Source organism: Boleophthalmus pectinirostris, unplaced genomic scaffold, assembly GCF_026225935.1.
Source record: "Boleophthalmus pectinirostris isolate CB_2022bp ecotype Guang Dong unplaced genomic scaffold, ASM2622593v1 HiC_scaffold_2, whole genome shotgun sequence".
In the NCBI taxonomy this organism is placed as follows: domain Eukaryota; kingdom Metazoa; phylum Chordata; class Actinopteri; order Gobiiformes; family Gobiidae; genus Boleophthalmus; species Boleophthalmus pectinirostris.
The window spans coordinates 44,251,084-44,272,817 of NW_026571152.1; the positions used below are offsets into that span (position 1 = coordinate 44,251,084).

At 43.7% G+C, this 21,734-nt stretch overlaps 1 protein-coding gene across 1 annotated transcript in view; it reads right to left on the reverse strand.

Annotated features, from left to right (window-relative positions):
• Positions 1–782: 782 nt before the first annotated feature.
• The window catches only part of LOC110163805 (polymerase (RNA) III (DNA directed) polypeptide B), a 26,974-nt gene continuing 6,022 nt past the window's right edge, over positions 783–21,734 (reverse strand). The window contains exons 11-23 of the mRNA XM_055155225.1: positions 14,319–14,435; positions 14,108–14,242; positions 11,544–11,705; positions 10,671–10,871; positions 10,133–10,295; positions 8,787–8,940; positions 8,243–8,317; positions 7,999–8,097; positions 7,416–7,543; positions 6,065–6,274; positions 3,681–3,839; positions 2,856–2,973; positions 783–1,591 (exon numbers count right to left, since the gene is read on the reverse strand). Of these exons, the coding sequence (XP_055011200.1) occupies positions 1,417–1,591; positions 2,856–2,973; positions 3,681–3,839; positions 6,065–6,274; positions 7,416–7,543; positions 7,999–8,097; positions 8,243–8,317; positions 8,787–8,940; positions 10,133–10,295; positions 10,671–10,871; positions 11,544–11,705; positions 14,108–14,242; positions 14,319–14,435 (1,896 nt within the window). The 3' untranslated portion in view covers positions 783–1,416. The remainder of the gene's footprint in view (positions 1,592–2,855; positions 2,974–3,680; positions 3,840–6,064; positions 6,275–7,415; positions 7,544–7,998; positions 8,098–8,242; positions 8,318–8,786; positions 8,941–10,132; positions 10,296–10,670; positions 10,872–11,543; positions 11,706–14,107; positions 14,243–14,318; positions 14,436–21,734) is intronic.

Here is a 21,734-nt window from a genome sequence, read left to right on the forward strand (position 1 = left end):
GATTTAACCAGGATTTGTAGAAGAAATTCCACACTTTCCGTTGCGTTGGGACAAGTGTGTGAGTCCATGTGCACAGTGGATAAAGCAGCACATATGTTTCTGTGTCCAGTGGGAAAAAGTTTTTCCAGGTGAGAGTCGCTCAATGTGGATGACGAGGCCCCGCCCCCTCCCCCCGTACGCTGTCCTGGTTTTGACAAACACAAATCTGGTCACACTGACCTGTATTCACCTGAGTCATGTCTTTTAATCCAACACAAGTTGAACCACATCAGCGACACAAGAGCTGGAGTTTTATCTTCACTTAGTTTATGTAAATTAGTGATGTGGTTTTAAGTTTTGTTTCTGTGAGATTTGAACAAAACTGAATTAAACACATTATAATGTCAAACAGCTGATGTGGATCTAGAGTCGTTATGTTTATATGTCGTAAAGTTGAATTTATTTATGCAGATTAGTGCAGATAGTAATAATAATGATGATCGTAAAAAAACGTAAATGATTAATCGATCGTTAATTCTTCCGACAATCGATTAAGAAAATTTCATCGAATGCCCGTCCCTAGCCAGGACACTTGGATCTGTGCTCCTGAAACTGATCCATATCTGATCTTTAACATGTGACTTGAGTGTGAACGGTCAGGTCACATTCATCCACCTACACGTCATCAACAAGACACAAACGTCACTATTCTGCACTGAAGTAGAGAAAACTGTTCATGATCCATGTGACTGAAGTGAAGCACATCTCCACTCACCACAAAAACACCACCACCAAAAACCTGGTCCTTCTCCTTCTCAATCTCCTCCTTAAAACAAGTCAGTTGTTCATGTTGTGGCTCCGGTACGAGAGGAACTTTAAAATCTCCAGGTGCTCGATGCTGCGTCCATGTTTGTTCAACTTGTGTAAACACAGAGACGCTCGCTGCGGTTGACGTCGTCGTGTCTCCAGTGTCACATGTGGGACACTTTTGGACCGTTTAATGTTCACACTGGAGTCACATACAAGTCACATTTAACTGGAAATGTGAACGACCTCGAAAAAACATCGGATTTCACCAAAAAATCGGAATTGAGCGTTTAAGCCCTGCAGTCTGAACGTAGCCAAAGTGAAGACAAACTCCTGACCCCAGGAAACTGTAAAAGTGCAGCACACAGGTACAAGCTCGTCTCTGCACTTCGATAACCCTGAGAAAAAACTGAGACGAGAAAAAGACGAGAAGTCGACCAAAACCCCTCAGACGAGTTTAAGATACAAAACACGTTCGGATCATTGTTTCCTATTCACCATTTGTGTTTAAAGGAATTAAAATAATATTAGTGTCTGCTCAGATACCAGGACCAAGACCAGAACCAGGACCAGGCCCAGGCCCAGTCGAGGACCAGGACCAGGACCAAACACACTCTCAGTGGGTGGGGTCTACAGTCTGTACCGGAGAGTAAAGTTCTCACCTTTCTGCCCGTGTCTGCTGCTGAACTTGTCTCCGATCTCAGGTCTTCTGGTTTGTCGGAGGAGGATCTTGATGAGGAAGGCGTCTTCAGCGTTGGACGAGATCATCACTTTCTCAATGTACGAGTCTGTGGACCCTTTGTAACTGAACAAGAGTTTAGACGATTAGACCCGAGTTCTGGACCCGTGTGCAGGTGTGTGTACAGGTGTGTGTGTGTGTACAGTGTGTGTGTGTACAGTGTGTGTGTGTGTGTACGGTGTGTGTACAGTGTGTGTGTGTGTGTGTGTACAGTGTGTGTGTGTGTACAGTGTGTGTGTGTGTGTGTACAGTGTGTGTGTGTACATGTGTGTGTGTGTGTGTGTGTGTGTGTGTACAGTGTGTGTGTGTGGTGTGTGTACAGGTGTGTGTACAGTGTGTGTGTGTGTGTGTGTGTGTGTGTGTGTACAGGTGTGTGTGTGTGTGTGTACAGTGTGTGTGTGTGTGTGTGTGTACAGTGTGTGTGTGTGTGGTGTGTGTACAGTGTGTGTGTGTGTGTGTGTGTGTGTGTGTGTACAGGTGTGTGTGTGTGTGTACAGTGTGTGTACATGTGTGTGTGTGTGTGTGTGTGTGTGTGTGTGTACAGTGTGTGTACAGTGTGTGTGTGTGTGTGTGTACAGTGTGTGTGTACATGTGTGTGTGTGTGTACAGGTGTGTGTGTGTGTGTGGTGTGTGTACAGTGTGTGTGTACAGGTGTGTGTGTGTGTGTGTACAGGTGTGTGTACAGGTGTGTGTGTGTGTGTACAGTGTGTGTGTGGGTGTGTGTACAGTGTGTGTGTGTGTGTGGGTGTGTGTACAGTGTGTGTGTGTGTACAGTGTGTGTACAGGTGTGTGGTGTGTGTGGTGTGTGTACAGTGTGTGTGTGTGTGGTGTGTACAGTGTGTGTGTGTGTGTGGGTGTGTGTACAGTGTGTGTACAGTGTGTGTACAGGTGTGTGTACAGTGTGTGTGTGTGTGTACAGGTGTGTGTACAGGTGTGTGTGTGTGTGTGTGTACAGTGTGTGTGTGTGTACAGTGTGTGTGTGTGTGTACAGTGTGTGTGTGTGTGTACAGTGTGTGTGTGTGTGTGTGTGTGTGTGTACAGTGTGTGTGTGTGTGTACAGGTGTGTGTGTGTGTGTGTGTACAGTGTGTGTGTACAGTGTGTGTGTGTGTACATGTGTGTGGTGTGTGTGTACAGTGTGTGTGTGTGTGTGTACAGTTGTGTGTGTGTACAGTGTGTGTGTGTGTGTGTGTGTGTACAGGTGTGTGTGTACAGTGTGTGTGTGTGTGTGTACAGTGTGTGTGTGTGTACAGGTGTGTACAGTGTGTGTACATGTGTGTGTGTGTGTGTGTACAGTGTGTGTGTGTGTACAGTGTGTGTGTGTGTGTTTACCTGATGGGCACGTCTCTGTACTGGGGCTGTCCGGGTTGGGTGCTGCCCTCCAGTGGTGTCTGGGTCACAGTTGGCATCGACTTGTTCACCAACACCTGTTTGTTTTCTACTTTCTCACCTGGAACATGAGAAGAGAACAGAAGAGAACAGAAGAGAACAGAACAGAACAGAACAGAAGAGAACAGAAGAGAACAGAAGAGAACAGAACAGAACAGAACAGAACAGAACAGAACAGAAGAGAACAGAACAGAACAGAACAGAACAGAACAGAATCTTCAGCTTCAGCAAGAAACAAAGTGTAGAAATAAACTCTGACATTCACTGATGTAAAAGTCTGAGTTAAGCTGTTTGGACCAGAGGCCCCCGACTTTTTTAGGACCACGGACGGTTTTATGTCTGACAATATTTTGTGGACTGGGGGCTGCGGTGGATAAGACCTGGTTTAGACCTGGTTTAGACCTGGTTTAGACCTGGTTTAGACCTGGTTTAGACCTGGTTTAGACCTGGTTTAGACCTGGTTTAGACCTGGTTTAGAGATGCATATGGAGGGGAGGGTTGCTCTTTCACGGGCTGGTTACGGATCCGTGGCCCGGGGGTTGGGGACCCTGGTTTTAAACTGTTTTAAACACACAGCAGGAGCGAGAATACAGTTTGAACGGCTCTGGATGTGAAGAGGACAAACTTTCACCGGAGACCACCACATTTCAAAAAAATATAAATATAAACACAGATACAGAAACGCAAACACGTCCTCTGGGTACAGAAGCTCGGGGGAGGAGCATCTCTTTGGGGGAGGAGCTTCTCATTGGAGGAGGAGCGTCTCACCGGGGGAGCAGATGCCGTCGGCGTCCAGGATGTTGTGCCTCCAGATGGGTTTCCGGGTGGCGGCGTCGAGCATCGGGCCCATCACTTTATCAAAGGTTTGGTTTGTGTAACGTCTCAAAGTGCATTTGGTATTTTTATACACGAGACACCGGCCGAAGCCTGAGGGGAAACACAAATATAACAAGATTTAAACTTGCAAAACACAAATGAAACAGAATTTAAGACAGAGGGCAGTGGTCTGTTTTAGGGCCTGACAGATATGTTTTTTTTTGCGGCTGATATGATTCAGATAAAACCAGAGTTGGAGGAGCCGACAGCCGATATATTTAATGATGTAAAAGTTCACAATAAAACTTCGGTTTGGCTCTGCTGGATTTTAAATTAAGTTTGTTTACGTGACATTTCCTGTTATTCTGCATCTTTACATCATATTTAAAGACAGTGGGTCGAACTAATGGCATTTTTGCATCACATTCTGACCTGTACAGAAAGTATAAACAACCAATATCAGCCTTTATCAGTAAACACGAGCATGTCACAGTAATTAACTGTACGCGTAAATGTGGATCATTCACACGTCTCATGTACACATCAGTGCAGGTCCAGTTACATGTGCAGACACTAGTGTCACTTTACACTAGAACACAGGTGTCAAACATACGGCCCGGGGGCCAGATCCGGCCCTCCAAGACCTTTAATCTGGCCCTCGGCTGATTTTCTACTAAAATATTTTAATGATATTTTCTATTAAAATATTGTTAATTTTCTGTGGTGTTTATCACAGCAGCGTCTCCAGCGTCTCTGTACGTGGCCCCTCCCACCAGAGCAGCACAAATGAAGACTTGTCTCTTTCCAAACGCTCTTAAAGGACGATCGTTTTGACTGTTGACCGTGACACCCTCATCAGAAAAATGTCCAACATGAGAAAAGTGGAGCCGAGTGCAGGATTTTACAAGAAAAATGAACTTATTCCTATTTACATATAAGTTAATGTAATGTAAATTTTAAAAAAAAATTCTGTAATAGATTTGTGTTTCTCTGCACAAATATTTGAACTTATTGTTATTTTTGGGGTTTATATGACATGAGTCTTCTGATCCGGACACTTTGGGATCAAAGTATGTTGGATACGGCCCCCGGACCAAAATGAGTTTGACACCCCTGCACTAGAACAATGTCAGAAAACAAACTGTTTATGTGGAGCTACAGCAGCTAAACAACGAGAAAGAACCAAAACCCTCATACAGGCTCCTCTCAGATCACAAGGCTGCACTAATAAATGTCCTGACTCAAAAAGATCGTCTGTAAATATAATCCAGCATGTTGCCGCAGCAGTGTGTGTGTGTGTGTGTGGACAGTTCAGCGACACAGACAAATTACTCCGCAGATAAATATTGACATAAATACAGGACATTTATCTCCGTAAATTGGATTAAATGTGGCTCGGGAGTTACCAGTATCTCTCCACCTCCTTCCATGTAGCTCGCCAAGAGATTTCTGAATTATATATACTGGGCTGAATAACTCAGATTTGATTGATTAAATTCCTATTTCCTTTGTAAATGTATAATTTTTATGCCTAAGTGTGTGCACTGATAACTGGATAACGGGTTGTGTTTTATAGACATCAAACTCTACCTAATCTTCGGCGTACTATGGTGCTTATATTTTATACATTTCTGGTGACCCCAAAAATGAGCAGCTCTCTGGCATTTTTGTTTTACAAAAAGTAGCTCACAGAAGGAAAAAGGTTGGAGACCCCTGATATAGAGAGTCTGAGATTTATAACGAGGTATAACCTGCCCACGTGGACTATCGGCCCAGATCAGCAAGATTTAGGACGATATGTCTCCAAGTGCCCAGATCGACCCACTGCCCTAGTCTGTAGAACTCTGTAGAACTCTGTAGAACTCTGTAGAACTCTGTAGAACTCTGTAGAACTCTGTAGAACTCTGTAGAACTCTGTAGATCGGACTCCTTTCACCTGAAACGTCTCTGGAGTTGAAGAATGGAACCACTTTCTGAAGCTGAAAATGTTTCACTTTTGTTTTTTTTATAATAACAGAAAAGACACTGGTCAGAGTCACATTTTTATAGAGTTTTTCCACCTTTAAGGCTCAAAGCGCTTCACACACACACGCGCACACGCACACACACACGGGGAGGGGGTTCAGTGTCTTGCCTAAAGATTCAAACCTCCAACCTTTGAATAAGAGCAAACGCTCGACCCACTGAGCGACTCTGTGCTAGTTTGTGTTTCACATTTACAGTGTATATTCATTTACAGTGGTTTTATGTGCATAGGCTGAGCCCTTACACATATATGAAGCATAAAGTGTCAGTCACACAAACTCCGCCCCCTTCTCAGAGTCACATGATCTCACCTCTGTCCAGTGAGGCCTTGTTGAGGACCAGAGCGTCTTCGATGTCGTAGCCGCTGTAGCTCATGACGGCCACAGTGGCGTTCTGGCCGGCGGGCAGCTTCTCGAAGTCTATGAGCTCGATGGTTTTGGTTTTGACCATGGGCTTCATGGGATACGCCAGCAGGTACATGAGTGTGTCGATACGATTCCTCTGGTTGTACCCGATCGTGCCTACAGGGGGCGAACACGAGCTCCTTTAACTCTGGATTCAACAAACCATGAAAACTATTCAAATGGTATTTTTACAAAACACATGAGACGCTGTTACAGGTGTGTTACAGGTGTGTGTGTGTGTTACAGGTGTTTTACATGTGTACAAGTGTGTGTGTGTGTGTGTGTGTGTGTTACAGGCGTGTATGTGTGTGTTAAAGGTATGTATGTTTGTGTTACAGGAGTGTAACAGGTGTGTATGTTTGTGTTACAGGTGTGTATATGTGCGTTTCAGGTGTGTTTCAGGTTTGTGTGTGTTACATGTGTTTTACATGTGTACAAGTGTGTTTGTGTGTGTTACAGGTGTGTGTGTTACATGTGTTTTACATGTGTACAAGTGTGTTTGTGTGTGTTTCAGGTGTGTGTTACAGCTGTGTATGTTTGTGTTACAGTGTGTGTGTGTGTGTGTGTATGTTTGCGTTACATGAGTGTTACAGGTGTACGTTTGCGTTACAGGAGTGTTACAGGTGTGTATGTGTGTGTTACTGGTGTGTTACAGGTGTATGTGTGCGTTTCAGGTGTGTTTCAGGTGTGTATGTGTATGTTTGTGTTACAGGTGTTTTACATGTGTACAAGTGTGTTTGTGTGTGTTACAAGTGTGTTTTGTGTGTGTTACAGGTGTGTATGTTTGTGTTACAGGTGTGTATGTTTGTGTTACAGGAGTGTTACAGGTGTATGTGTGCATGTTTGTGTTACAAGTGCGTTACAGGTGTATGTGTGCGTTTCAGGTGTGTGTTACAGGTGTGTATGTTTGTGTTACAAACACGAAGACAGACGACAGCGACACAGAAGAGTTTGCGTCGCTCTGTTTCCCTCCGGAGGTCGAGGCCGAGGCCGAGTTGTTCAGAAGTGACACCGAGGATGAAGAACTGAATGGATTTAGTGATTTGGAGTGAGATGGAGAGTTTGGTTAAACTTGTTCTGTTCTGTTGTTTTTAGTTTATCTGAAGAACTGTGAAATATGTGACGTTAACAGTCTGTTGTTCTGTTTTTATCTTCTTCATTATGCATGTTTTGGCTGGTGTGACTTACACTCTTGAGCGACTTATAATCAGAAAAATCCGTTGTGTACAAACGCGGCGTGTGTGTGTGGTTGACGTACCCATGGCCTGTTTGCCCATAGCGCACTGGTACGTGTTCCTGGGAGACTGGTTGTGGTGTGGGTACGGGATCAGACCGGCACAGACGCCCAGTAAAGTGAAGGGTTCGATCTCCAAGTGCGTCGTGTCTCTGCAATAATAAAAATATCGATTATCCCTCAGATCAGCGAACCCGAACCCCAGTCACAGATATATTGTGATTGACTTATGCATGTTTGATATTATGCTTGTCAATTATAATGCATAAGGCTCAGAAAATGTCCGTTTTCACCCACCCCCCATCTCCACCCACTCTCCAGTATTTACTTATTTATTTATTATTCAACAATATTCTGATGCAGAGTTATAAATATTAGATTAAAAACTGTCACATGCTCATTTTAAACAATAAAAACATGTAAATGAAAATACTCTGTAACTGTATTTTAGTACAGTTCTGCAGTATTTTAGTACAGTCCTGCAGTATTTTAGTACAGTACTGCAGTATTTTAGTACAGTCCTGCAGTATTTTAGTACAGTACTGCAGTTACGAAGACCAAACTGTAAAATAATCCTACATGTAAGAGTTTAATAGTGAAGACTCACTTGTGAATCATTCGTTCGTACACGGCGATCTGACAGTCGTTCTCCTCATTCACGTCCAGATACTCGACCAGACCCTCGTGCAGGAAGTCCTCAAACGTCCTTCACAGAAACAGGAAGTGCTCCAGTGAACAGTATTTAAAAAGGACACGTGTGAAACTCCCCTATAGGACACACTCACCTGTATCCTTGAGGACACTCACCTGTATCCTTGAGGACACTCACCTGTATCCTTGAGGACACTCACCTGTATCCTTGAGACAGGTCCTCCATGTGTTTGGTCTTCACCATGGGCTGTCCTTTTTTAACGATGATGTACGGCCTGGACAAAACCAGCACTTTCATATTATTATAATATTACAACACTTTATGATTAAAATAATAATAATAATAACAACAATTATTACTACTACTAAAATACAATAATAATAATCTTTATTAACTAAGATCAAACAAAACAGTCCATTTAAAGACGCTCTGTGGAACTTTTCTGGAGGTTCACAGTTTTGTCTTGAATGTTTCACAGTATGGCATTAAACTGATCTCCATGGAGACAAGCAGGTGATGCCAGTCTGGCCGAGTTACAGGTCAGATCTGTGGAGAGGAGTCCCTGTTCACAGTAAGAACGGATTTTTATTATTATTTATTATTTATTATTTGCAATAAAAAATAAATGAGTAAATGTGAGACAGAGTGACTGTGGAACATTCCAAGTGAGCTAAAAACACTAGAAAAGTTACACAGTGCATCTTTAATAAACAGAATCCAGATGAGAAGGTGAGGTTCTGGACCTGCAGAGTCGTCCTCCGTCAGAGGAAATGTAAACACAGCGGTCGCTCGTGTTCGTGGAGATCGACACAAACTCGTTTATAAAACCCGCCCTCCGCATCAGTCTGAAGGTGTTCACCAACTTCTGATGGTCTCTGATCACGCCCAGAATATTACCTACACAAAAACACAGGTGAGACACAGGTGAGAAAAAAGACCATCTGTATTACCTACAGAAAAACACAGGTCAGACAGGTGTGTGTGTGTGCATGTGTGTGTATAATCACAGAGCTCATATCCAGAAAAACAAATGTCCCTGTGTCTCGTGCGCGTCTCTCGTGCGCGCTCACCCTCTCTGTGGGTTTACCTCCCGCTGGTTCAGACTAATTAAACCTATGACAGTTCATAAACTGTGACGTTATCACACGACACAAACACACAGTAATTAAGGACCAACGTCTGACTCTAAAATAATACGACACCAAATGAACGACTTATCAGCTGAGCAGCAAAACACTGAACTAATGTTTCATGTTCACATGCGACGGTTTTAAAAAGCTCAGGATTAGACCCTCTGATCTGAAGTCCACAGTCACAGCGCTGCCATGTGCTGTTTGTTTGGTAAACTGGGCCAGGTTACACTTTAATATGGTTTAATATAGTGTAATATAGACTCATATAGTTTAACATTGATGCCATTGCTTAATATATCTTAATATAGTTTAATATAGTTTAATATTGTTGTATCTTGCGCCACGGCCATTTTTGCCTCTAAATGCTCTTAAAGTGAGTAACATGTTTTGATGATTATCTCAGTTTTATCTGGAGGAATAAAACCTGCTGTAAATATAAATTACAGTTTTACACAAATCAAGAAAAAAATTGTGAAGGAAAGTTGAAAAACATGATAACAGGAAGAAAAGAGTTCTATTTTAGAAAGTCCCACACTGGTGACATCACACTGGGAGAATTCTGCCAAAAAAAAAACCAAAACACACACACATTTTTCTGACACTATATATTTTTCTGTGATTTCAACACAATAAATAATTAATTGTTTTCTTGTAATTAGATAATATTAATCTCTGACATTAGAGGAGTCTGGGCCCAGTGTACCACATGGTTGCTATGGTAACAATGATGAAGTTCCCGAGTGTGATGAAACCTAAAAAATGCCAGTTGAGGAAAAAATAGTAAAATATTTAATGAAATCTTAAAGATAATTATCTTCACTGTGTTTTAGTAAAATTAGAGTCCAACTGTCACAGGGACTTTAGTGGGAATTATTTTCATTTCAATGGAGACTTCTCTGGAGGAGAACAGATGTACAGCCTCATGCAAAATAACACAACCTGAACGACGGTTTTACCATTGAGAAAGACGAGGAAGACGCTGGGGTACGACAGCTCTTCTCCACACAGGAGGTTCACGTCTTCTACTCCCAGGTTGAAGGCCAGTTTGATGATGGGGCCGTCCTCCATGTCTGTGGTGATGTGAGTCATCAAGGCCAAGTTCTTCACCAAACCACAGGCCTGAAGAACCAAGCAGAACAAGAGTTATTAAAGACGCCACAAACTGAGTCAAGGTTTGACTGAACACAGCAAATAACACAAAGCTGAAATGTTTGAAGAGTCCGATTCTGAGAAGTTGCAGTTTTTTTCTGCACAAACCTGTTCTCTGTGTTTCTTGAATTTGTTTAATTCAGATTTTTGTCAATTCTTCTGGACACGTTTAATATGAACTCTGAACAGAATCCTATTTTATAAAACAAATGTGACTGTAACGCTCGTCCGGAGAGTTAGGGTTAGTGTAGTGTTCATGTAAGGGCTAGAGTGTTGTCATGTTGTCGTGTGAGTGTGTGGGCATGTGTTGGCATGTGAGTGTGTTGTCGTGCTCACAGCCCTCACCTCTCCTTCAGGCGTGTCCGAGGGGCACAGCATGCCCCACTGTGATGGCTGCAGGGAGCGTGGGCCGCTGACCTTCCTGGTCTTCTCAAACTGGGAGGAGATCCTGGTCATCATGCCCAGAGCGGAGATGTATGAGAGACGAGACAGGACCTGGGTCACGCCCTGACGGTCCATCTTAAACCTCTTCAGAGACCAGTTTCCCTGTGGACCACAGAGCAGTTCACATTCAGTTCGCCTTCAGTTCACCTTCTTTAAGCCTTCATTACACCTTCTGTTAACCTTCATTACACTTTCCATTACTCCTTCCATTATACCTTCTGTTACACCTTGAGTACACCTTCTGTTACACCTTGAGTACACCTTCCGTTACACCTTCTGTTAAGCCTTCCGTTACACGTTCATTACTTCTTCCGTTACATGTTCATTACGACTTCCGTTACACCTTCATTACACTTTCCGTTACTCCTTCTGTTACACGTTCATTACAACTTCCGTTACACCTTCTCTTACGCCTTCCGTTACGCCTTCATTACTTCTTCCGTTACACCTTCTGTTATGCCTTCCTTTACACGTTCATTACGCCTTCCATTACACCTTACGTTAAGCCTTTTGTTACACTTTCATTACTTCTTCCGTCACACCTTCCTTTAAGTCTTCCGTTACACCTTCATTACTTCTTCCGTTACACCTTCCGTTACACCTCCATCACTCCTTCCGTTTTTATTTCCATTACAACTTCATTACACCTTCCATTACCATTTCCGTTCACCTTCATTACGCTTTTATTACACCTTCTGTTCACCTTCAGTTAATCTTCTGATGTTCTGCTAAATTAGAGATATATACAGGGTGTGTCCTCCTATGGGCACTTACGGTGGAGATGGCGTTCACCATGCCATTGGTGATCTGGTCCTGGCGCATGTGTTTGACGACATCAAACTGAGCCGCTCTCTGTTTGGGGATGATCTGATCCGCGATCTTCTTCAGCTCCGAGTTAAACTTTTTGAACAGGTCTTCAAACAGCAGAGAGAGGAGCTGCAAACAACCACAAGAAACATCAACCACAAGAAACATCAACTACGAGAAACACCAACCGCGAGAGACATCAACCACGAGAAACACCAACCACGTGAAACACCAACCACGAGAGACGTCAACCACGAGAGACGTCAACCACGAGAGACGTCAACCACGAGAAACACCAACCACAAGAGACGTCAACCACGAGAAACATCAACCACGAGAATCAACTACGAAAAACATCAACCACGAGAAACACCAACCACGAGAGACGTCAACCACGAGAAACACCAACCACGAGAGACGTCAACCACGAGAAACAACTACGAAAAACATCAACCACGAGAAACATCAATCGTGAGAAACACCAACAAAGAGAAACATCACCTACAACTGTGAGAAATATCAACCACAAGAAACATCAACCTCGAGAAAAATCAACCATAAGAAACACCGACAAAAAAAAACAGAACATGCACTGAAAATCACATATCACATCCTGATCAAAACTAGAAGTAAAATCGAAAACTAGATCCTCCTTTCATTGGGTATCGACAGGACAGCGGAACCTTTAGAAACTTTCCTAAACATGTTTAGAACGATCTGGAGTTGGATCAGAAAAACTATAAGAGCACAGAGACTAGTGTACACCCATGGACTAAACCAGGACTAAATCAAGGTCTAAACCAGGGCTAAACCAAGGTCTAAACCTGGACTAAAAAAAGTTCTACCATGTCAAGTGGAGAATCACAGTCTGTCATCTAAAGAACATGGGGGTTTTATTTTCATCGGGGGATCAGAATGACATCGAGTATTGAGTATCGAGTGTTGAGTTTTTTCGTACAGTGACACTGATCTGTTCCCTTTGTGTGTGTTTGAGGTTTAATAACTCTGTACGGTGTTTCTCTGATAACCCGGCGCTGCCCCCCCCCCCCTCGGCCGCGCGTTAGCATACAGGCTGCGCGCGTTAGCGTTAGCATACATCATTAGCACTCGTCCAAACAAACAGTCGGAGCCGCCGCAAATTAATAAAGAAACGAAGCTTCTGTTGTGCAGCCGGGCCAATTAGCTGAATGTCAGGGAGCCATAATTGAGAGAGGAGATTTCAGGCATCGTTAGTGTGTAAACCCCCCCCCCCTCCCCACCCCATGGTTCTAATATAGTCCCTGAGCCCCCCCCTCACGCTCTGAGTCTCTGCGCAGGTTGTGGGGGGGAAATTAAAGGCCTTAACACAGCAGTAATTACATTATCAGAGCCGTGTGGGGGATTAGCCCAATCGCTCCAGTCAAGGCACATTTCTATTGTCTTATATTCTCCGGCTGCACAGAAATCCTCCCGCTCCCTGAGCCTGGGGGGTTCAGAGGCGGCGGCGGCGGCGGCGTATCTCGCTCGTGACAAAGACGCGCTAAAAACATGGCGAGGAACAAAACAAAACAGAAAAACAAAGCTCACAAGAATAATGAGACTTATTATAAAGGCCACACAGAACAAAGATGCAGGTGAAAGATCGAGACGCAGCCAGAGCCCAGATCCAACGCTCCAAAAGCACGGCAAACACACGGCAAACACACGGCAAATACATGACAAACACACGACAAACACACGCAAATCGCACACCAAACACACGGCAAATACACACTAAACACGCCAAACACAGCGCCGTTATGAACAGTCCAGTATGTTCTGTTCTGTTTTCTGAGGTAACAGAAGTAAAAATAATAAATAAGTAATAAATAAAAGAGCCTCAAAGTTCGAAGGTTTTCATATAAAGAACATGTGTCCACGAAAGCGGCAACACAAATCTCTCCTCTGGAAACGATCTCCCTGTTAACGATGTCGGCAACAACATCTTAAATTATCTACTTTTAAACCAATAGAAAAGTGTTATAGAATATAGAATGTATTATATTATTTATTATAGAAATGTTATGTGTTGTTTCAGTTTGAAACAATAAACTCAACAAACTCACAAACTAAAATATCTAAATGTGCAACACTTTTCTGTGATATAAAACCTTAAACTGAAAAATGACAAAAAATCTAAACTGTTGTTTCACCTGTCTGGCTCGAGACACCTGTTGCTGTAGTAACCTCACCTGTCCGGCTCCAGGTGTCTGTTGCCGTAGTAACCTCACCTGTCCGGCTCCAGGTGTCTGTTGCCGTAGTAACCTCACCTGTCCGGCTCCAGGTGTCTGTTGCCGTAGTAACCTCACCTGTCCAGTTCCAGATACCTGTTGCCGTAGTAACCTCACCTGTCCAGCTCCCGGTTGGTTGTTGCCGTAGTAACCTCACTTATCCGTCTCCAGGCGCTTGTTGCTGTAGTAACCTCACCTGTCCGGCCAGCTCCAGGCGCTTGTTGCCGTAGTAACCTCACCTGTCCAGCCAGCTCCAGGCGCTTGTTGCCGTAGTAACCTCACCTGTCCAGCCAGCTCCAGGCGCTTGTTGCCGTAGTAGTCGCGGTCGTCCACCTTGTTGTCTCCTTGTGCGAGGATGACCCGCCGCACCATCACCGCCAGGTAGATGCACTTGGCCCGGAAGTTAAACTCTTTGACCTGAAGAGAAAATGATTCACTGTTGTTATTTTATTTAAACGGACAGAGTCGTGCTGAATGAGTCTCGTTTCCTCACCGGTACGTGCGTCAGGATGAGCGACGCCAGCAGCTCTCGCGCCTCCTCCATCTTGGTTTTTTTAGGCCCGCCCCACATGCGCTGCCGCCGAACTTTATTACCCAGAAACCTCAGGGCCTAAAACAAGAACGTTACAGATGACATCACAGCGTTCTGTAAACCCTGTGTGTGTGTGTGTGTGTGTGTGTATATGTAGTGTTGACAAACGATTAAAAAAAACTTGAGAGATGAATTATGATCTGTAATTAATTAATCTAATTAATCTCTTTTTTACTCTCACCTAAAAATTGCTGAGAAAAGCTTCAACTTGAGGTATTTTCATTTGAATTCATTATCACATTATTTTCATACTATCATTAAAGTTTTTATAGAAGTATCAACATTATTATTACTATTACTAATCTGCATAAATAAATTCAACTTTACAACATATAAACATAACGACTCTAGAGCCACATCAGCTGTTTGACATTATAATGTGTTTAATTCAGTTTTGTGCAACTCCCACAGAAACAAAACTTAAAACCACATGGCTCATTTGCATAAACTAAGCGAAGAAAAGAAAAAAAAAAAAAGAAAAAACGCTCTTGTGTCGCTGATGTGGTTCTGCTTCTACTAAAGGACTCGACTCAGTGGAATATAGATGTTCTTTCTGTGACAGAGGGATGTTGATGCTGATGGTGAGTCTGTTCTGTGTTTGTGTCGTGATGTTTTCAGAGATCACACACGTGCAGATTTATCACAGATGCGGCGAGAACGAGAATGAAAATTACAATTCTTTGCGGGAGCGAAGTGTTGATACAGATTTTATAATAAGGTAACTCACGTACAGAAACAGTAACGTTAGAGATTAAAAATAAGATTAACGCGATTAAAAAACATAACGTGCTAAGTATGACTGTAATTAATTAATCACAATTAACGTGATAATTTGACACCCCTAATGTATGTATGTATGTATGTATGTATGTATATGTATGTATGTGTATGTATATGTATGTGTGTGTGTGTTAAATAGGCTGAACTGGACAATAATAGAAAATCGATTATAGAAATGATCGGGTTTAAAGATCCAATATTATGCACCTTTTTTTTCTAATCCGTGTTTTTTCCTTTACACATAAACTGACTCCAGGTTTAAACAGAGAGAATCTTTAAAGTCCTGAGCTGCTGTATATATAGATTTATTTATTTTTAATGTATATGTTTGTATTTCATGTACAGTGTTGATCACACAGGAACAGGCTTCAGGAGATTAAATAATGAGCATGTCAAAAGCTCTGTTACACTTTGTGATGTCAGACAGTGGCTCCACAACAACAGAGGAACAAACGCACATTAGCATCACATTTGACCCAGCTCCTCCTGACCTTTGAACTCTGAAAGGGTCACAGAGGGGGGAGGGGGGGGGGACCACCCAGGGGCCCCCGCTGCAAATTAAAACTGTATTAAAGTGTCGTAAGAGAAACTGAAACGCATCGGAAAGTCTGAATAATTCATTCAAATTAAAATCATGATTAAAAAGACGAAAGACTAATAATTGTGTCAAATATCTGAAAACACTGAAGCTAATCTGATCCATTCTGATTCCTGTGACACGAAAAAAGATCAGACGACACGTCAGGACAATTAATGCAGAGATAACGAGATAAGAGCGTTTCTGGACCTTATCGAGCTTTAATTATACAGAGACGAGAGGACGGAGGGACGAGAGGACAGAGGGACGAGAGGACGGAGGACAAGAGGAGAGAGGGACGAGAGGACAGAGGGACGAGAGGACGAGAGGACGAGAGGACGGAGGGACAGAGGGACAGAGGACAGAGGGACAGAGGAGAGGACAGAGGGACAAGAGGACAGAGGGACGAGAGGACGGAGGACGAGAGGACAGAGGACGAGAGGACGAGAGGACAAGAGGACGAGAGGACGACGAGGACGAGAGGACGAGAGGACGAGAGGACGAGAGACGGACAGAGACGGAGGACGAGAGAGGACGAGAGGACGAGAGGACGAGGGACGAGGACGAGAGGAGAGGACGAGAGGAGAGAGGACAAGAGGACGGAGGGACAAGAGGAGACAGAGGGACGAGAGGACAGAGGACGAGAGGGACGAGAGGGACGAGAGGACAGAGGGACAAAGAGGGACAGAGGGACAAGAGGACAGAGGGACGAGAGGACGGAGAGGACGAGAGGACAGAGGGACGAGAGGACGAGAGGACGGAGGGACAAGAGGAGAGAGGGACAAGAGGAGAGGGACAAGAGGGACGAGAGGACGGAGGGACGAGAGGACGGAGGGACAAGAGGACAGAGGGACGAGAGGACGGAGGGACGAGAGGACGGAGGGACAAGGACAGAGGGACAAGAGGAGAGAGGAGAGACAAGAGGACAGAGGGACGAGAGGACAGAGGGACAAGAGGAGAGAGGAGAGACAAGAGGACAGAGGGACAAGAGGACAGAGAGACAAGAGGACAGAGGGACAAGAGGAGAGAGGAGAGACAAGAGGACGGAGGGACGAGAGGACAGAGGGACGAGAGGACGGAGGGACGAGAGGACAGAGGGACAAGAGGAGAGAGGAGAGACAAGAGGACAGAGGGACGAGAGGACAGAGGGACAAGAGGACAGAGAGACAAGAGGACGGAGGGACAAGAGGACAGAGGGACAAGAGGACAGAGAGACAAGAGAAGAGAGGGACAAGAGGACGGAGGGACAAGAGGGGAGAGGAGAGACAAGAGGACAGAGAGACAAGAGGACGGAGGGACGAGAGGACAGAGGGACGAGAGGACGGAGGGACGAGAGGACAGAGGGACAAGAGGGACAAGAGGACAGAGGGACAAGAGGAGAGAGGAGAGAGGAGAGGACAGAGGGACGAGAGGACAGAGGGACGAGAGGACGGAGGGACAAGAGGAGAGAGGGACAAGAGGACGGAGGGACAAGACAGAGGAGCAGAAGGGACGAGAAGGAGGGACGAGCAGAAGGAGGAGAGGAGGAGAGATGAAGAGAGAGGGACAGTCTCTTCCGTGTCCCTCAGCCTCTCCTGTGTCCCTCTCAGTGTCTCCTGTGTCCTTCAGTGTCTCCTGCGTCCCTCTCAGTGTCTCCTGCGTCCCTCAGTGTCTCCTGCGTCCCTCAGTGTCTCCTGCGTCCTTCAGTTTCTCCTGCGTCTCTCAGTGTCTCCTGCGTCCTTCAGTTTCTCCTGCGTCCCTCTCAGTGTCTCCTGCGTCCTTCAGTGTCTCCTGTGTCCCTCTCAGTGTCTCCTGTGTCCTTCAGTGTCTCCTGTGTCCCTCTCAGTGTCTCCTGCGTCCTTCAGTGTCTCCTGTGTCCCTCTCAGTGTCTCCTGCGTCCTTCAGTGTCTCCTGCGTCCTTCAGTGTCTCCTGTGTCCTTCAGTGTCTCCTGCGTCCTTCAGTGTCTCCTGCGTCCTTCAGTGTCTCCTGTGTCCCTCTCAGTTTCTCCTGCGTCCTTCAGTGTCTCCTGTGTCCCTCTCAGTGTCTCCTGCGTCCTTCAGTGTCTCCTGTGTCCCTCTCAGTGTCTCCTGCGTCCTTCAGTGTCTCCTGCGTCCTTCAGTGTCTCCTGCGTCCTTCAGTGTCTCCTGCGTCCTTCAGTGTCTCCTGTGTCCTTCAGTGTCTCCTGTGTCCTTCAGTGTCTCCTGCGTCCTTCAGTGTCTCCTGCGTCCTTCAGTGTCTCCTGTGTCCCTCAGTGTCTCCTGCGTCCTTCAGTGTCTCTTGTGTCCTTCTCGTGAATCATCACTGAAGTGTCGTCAAATAAAACCAGGACAGGAGCCTGGACGCTTTAGACTCTTCAAATGAAAGACACTTCAGAGACAGAAGACTCACGTAACGAGGGATGCACCTGCTGCACCTGCCGCACCTGCCGCCACATGTCCTTAATTAGAAGCTCAACACTTCGTCCCACGTGTCTCTGTCCTCTGATCTGTTCTCGTGTCGTCTCCTCGTCACAGACACAAACTGCACTTGTGTTTTGTTTCACTCACAAACCTGCACATTTAACACGAGCTCTTCTCTCAAACTGAAAACACTCTGTTCCACCTTGTGACGTCATCATGTGGTGATACAGGAAGTGCTCCATTGTGTTTTTAAACTCCACACACCTTCACTAGAATCATCTGGATCAGTTCATTTTCTGGAGTTGTGGATCTCGACTGAACTAAAGGGAAAAGGAGCTGAGAACTTGGAAACTACCACTTCATGACATCACGAGGTGGAACAGAGCGTTTGGAGCTTTGGAGATGTAGACAGACTCAGGTCCTGTTTACATGAGAACACTTGTGGGTAAAAACGACAAAACATTTGATGGGAAGTGTCTTTCGTTTAGACGGTGATGGAGTTTTTGGGACCTAAAAACGCAAAAATCTGAAACCACCTCCAGAGTGAAAAAGCTGAATAGACTCAGCTGTAGTGTTTCTGTTTCCACTGCCCAAGACGCAAAACTCTGGTCACATGTGCTCAGGTCGTGTACACGTTTACGTCTCATAAATCACCATCGAGCGTCACCACCGAGCCGCCTGACATGCACACAATCCAATTCCACACACTTTTACGTCACTGTATGCAGCAGATTTCCTCTTGAAAACACTTGTCTAAACGCAAAATAAAAAGTGAAAATGCCACTTTTGTGTTTTCTGTTCAGACCCTCATCATATAAACATTGCCTAATAATGAAGAGTTACTCAAACATGTGAATGAAACAACCACAACTCCAGCTGTTTATGACGAGGAACAGTAGAAAAAGGATTAAAGCTCAGAGTTTGTGAGACACTGGAGCTTTAAAGTTAGTCAGTCTGCTGCCCCCTAGTGCCTCCGCTTAGTTTAATTTCTCTCCAGTGACTAGATCAGGAATCAGAAAACACTCGAAGATTCACAAAAACACCGGAAGTGTGAGTTCGGGCTCAAGCCAATCAGAGAAGAGACAGACATTCTGTGTTGGCAACGATTCCCGAGATCGAGGATTTAAAGTCTGAACAAAGAGAATGTTTGGTGAATTTGGTCTCGGGGAAAAGACGTTCTTGTTCTTCTTCCTACAGGATTTGGAGCTTTACAAACGTCACGACCAAACAGCAGCGATTGGTTCAATAAAAAAAAGTCCCCGTCTACTGTCGAGTGAACGAATCCTAATGCTGCAGGTCACACGGTTTCCACCAAGTGAAACCAACTCATGAATCAGAACACTTTAAAGAACCACATGTTTGAATTGTAATATTAAAGTGAACACAGTTTAACTAAAACTAAAACTCACGCTGTTTGGAAATCAGTTTCATGACTCTAGTAGAGCCGCTCGATTATGGAAAAAATCATTATCACGATGATTTTGGTCAATATTGAAATCACGATTATTCAAACTATTTTTAGTGACCCTTTTTTGATTTATTCCGTATTTGTCTCTCTCAAAAAAACACTTTGTTATTGATAATTGACACAAAAATAAATATAGGCAACAAAAAAGAACCTTAGAGCAGTTTTGAGATGCATAAAACAAACTGAATAAAATAAAATAAACTTTGAACAAGAAATAAGGCAGAAAAACACAAATGTCTCCATATCCAGCTCTTCTACAATCTCTACATTTAAAAATAAAATAAATATACTTAATTATATCAAAAATATCCCAAAATAAACTTGGTTAAGCTTTAATCGTTTCAACTCGATTATATGAGTTTGGAGATTGTTTCGAAGAATCGAAATCGCGATCAGAATTCGATTAATCGCACAGACTTACACTGCGGAACATTTTAATCTAAAGAAAAGCATCTCCATGGCGACGAGCAGGACAGAGTCAGTCACAGGAAGGATGAATGTTTCCAGGACAATACAGACCAAAATAAACCTGATTTTTATCTCTTTTTTCCGTTGGCTGAAAAGTTACACAGTGGAGCTTTAAATCTATACATTTTTGACCGTCTGACCCACACGGTTTTGGTTTATTTTTTCTACTTTTGTGACGTTAACACTTAAATAAAGCTGAATAAAGTGAGACAGACGGCTTTAGAATTGTCACTGATGGCAGAAAAATAATGACTCTGTTGTGTTTTATTTCTGTTCTGGCGACTAAACTCACTGTTGTGTGTCGCTACGGCGCAGTGAGCATCGCCATAGCAACGGGTCAACAAACGAGCTGTGAGGAGGGACGAGCTTCAACAACACACAAATAACTTTAAACATCCTCAGACAAAAGGGTCCAACCAGAGTCCGTCCACACGTGTTTAATCCACACGTTCATGTGAATCGAACCCGACCTGTATCGATCCTTTTTAACAGTTTGGTCTTTTTTTAAATCTTGTTTTCATGTCGTTTTTACGTTTGGCGTCTCAGGCTGAGTTTAATGTTTAAACTGGGGGTTTGCGAGGCCCTGATTTATCGCGCTGACGGTGTTCTACGTGCAGCTCTACGGCGGAATGTTCAGGAGTTACCGCGGAGACAGAATGACACACACACACACACCAACGACGACAAACACGGACAAAAAAGTTTAAGATCGACTCGAGAAAAAACACAAAGTGAGAGACATCAACCCATTATTGGTTCAACTTAAAGTGTTGAAAATCCTCCTCAAAGTCGTGAGTAAATCAGGGATGTCCAGATCACTTTTTTTTTTCGAGCCGAGTCATTTGATTTTGAGTATCTGCCGATACCGAGTCCCGATCCGATACTTCTATAAAAATGATGAAATGAACTAAGAGCAAAGAATCAGCTCCAGGATGTTTGGGGGGATCAGACTGTGTTGATTTCATGTGTAGAATTTGGGCTGAAAATTTGAAAAATCAAATGTCCAAAACTAAAATTTTATCCACATTATTTATGTTTTGATTTGTTTTATAATGATTTAAATGTTTTTCTTATTTTGTAAAGCACTTTGAATTACTTTGTGTAACAATCGTGCTCTACAAATAAACTTGCCTTGCCTATTTTCTATTACTACTATTATATATAAATACTTTTATTATTTACTCTTTATAAATTTACTCTTTATCCGCATGTGTAAATAGTTTATATAGTTTAATGTAAAATGTCTGTGAATGAAAACGGAAATGGAGCAGCAGAAAGAAAGTTTGGAGTGAGAGAAACTTGTGACACCGAGAGGATGAACCATGAAACTTTCCTGAAGTCACTGGACGGAAGGACAATGTCTGGACTTCAGTGACACCGAAACCATCCTGTCGAGATTCAGAAAGACCCCGATAATTCGATAATTCTAACTGGAACTAGGGATGTAACAATAACTGAAAAATCATGATTTCGTATCGTCAAAGTCTCACAATAATATCATGAGCTGCCAAAATATATCGAATTACAAGTTCCTTTGCTTAAATTCATAGTTTTATAGAACCAACAGTTTATAAACATCAGGAACTACATTTCCCATGATTCATTTCAGCACAGACAACATGAAGAAACATGTTTTTACTTGAAT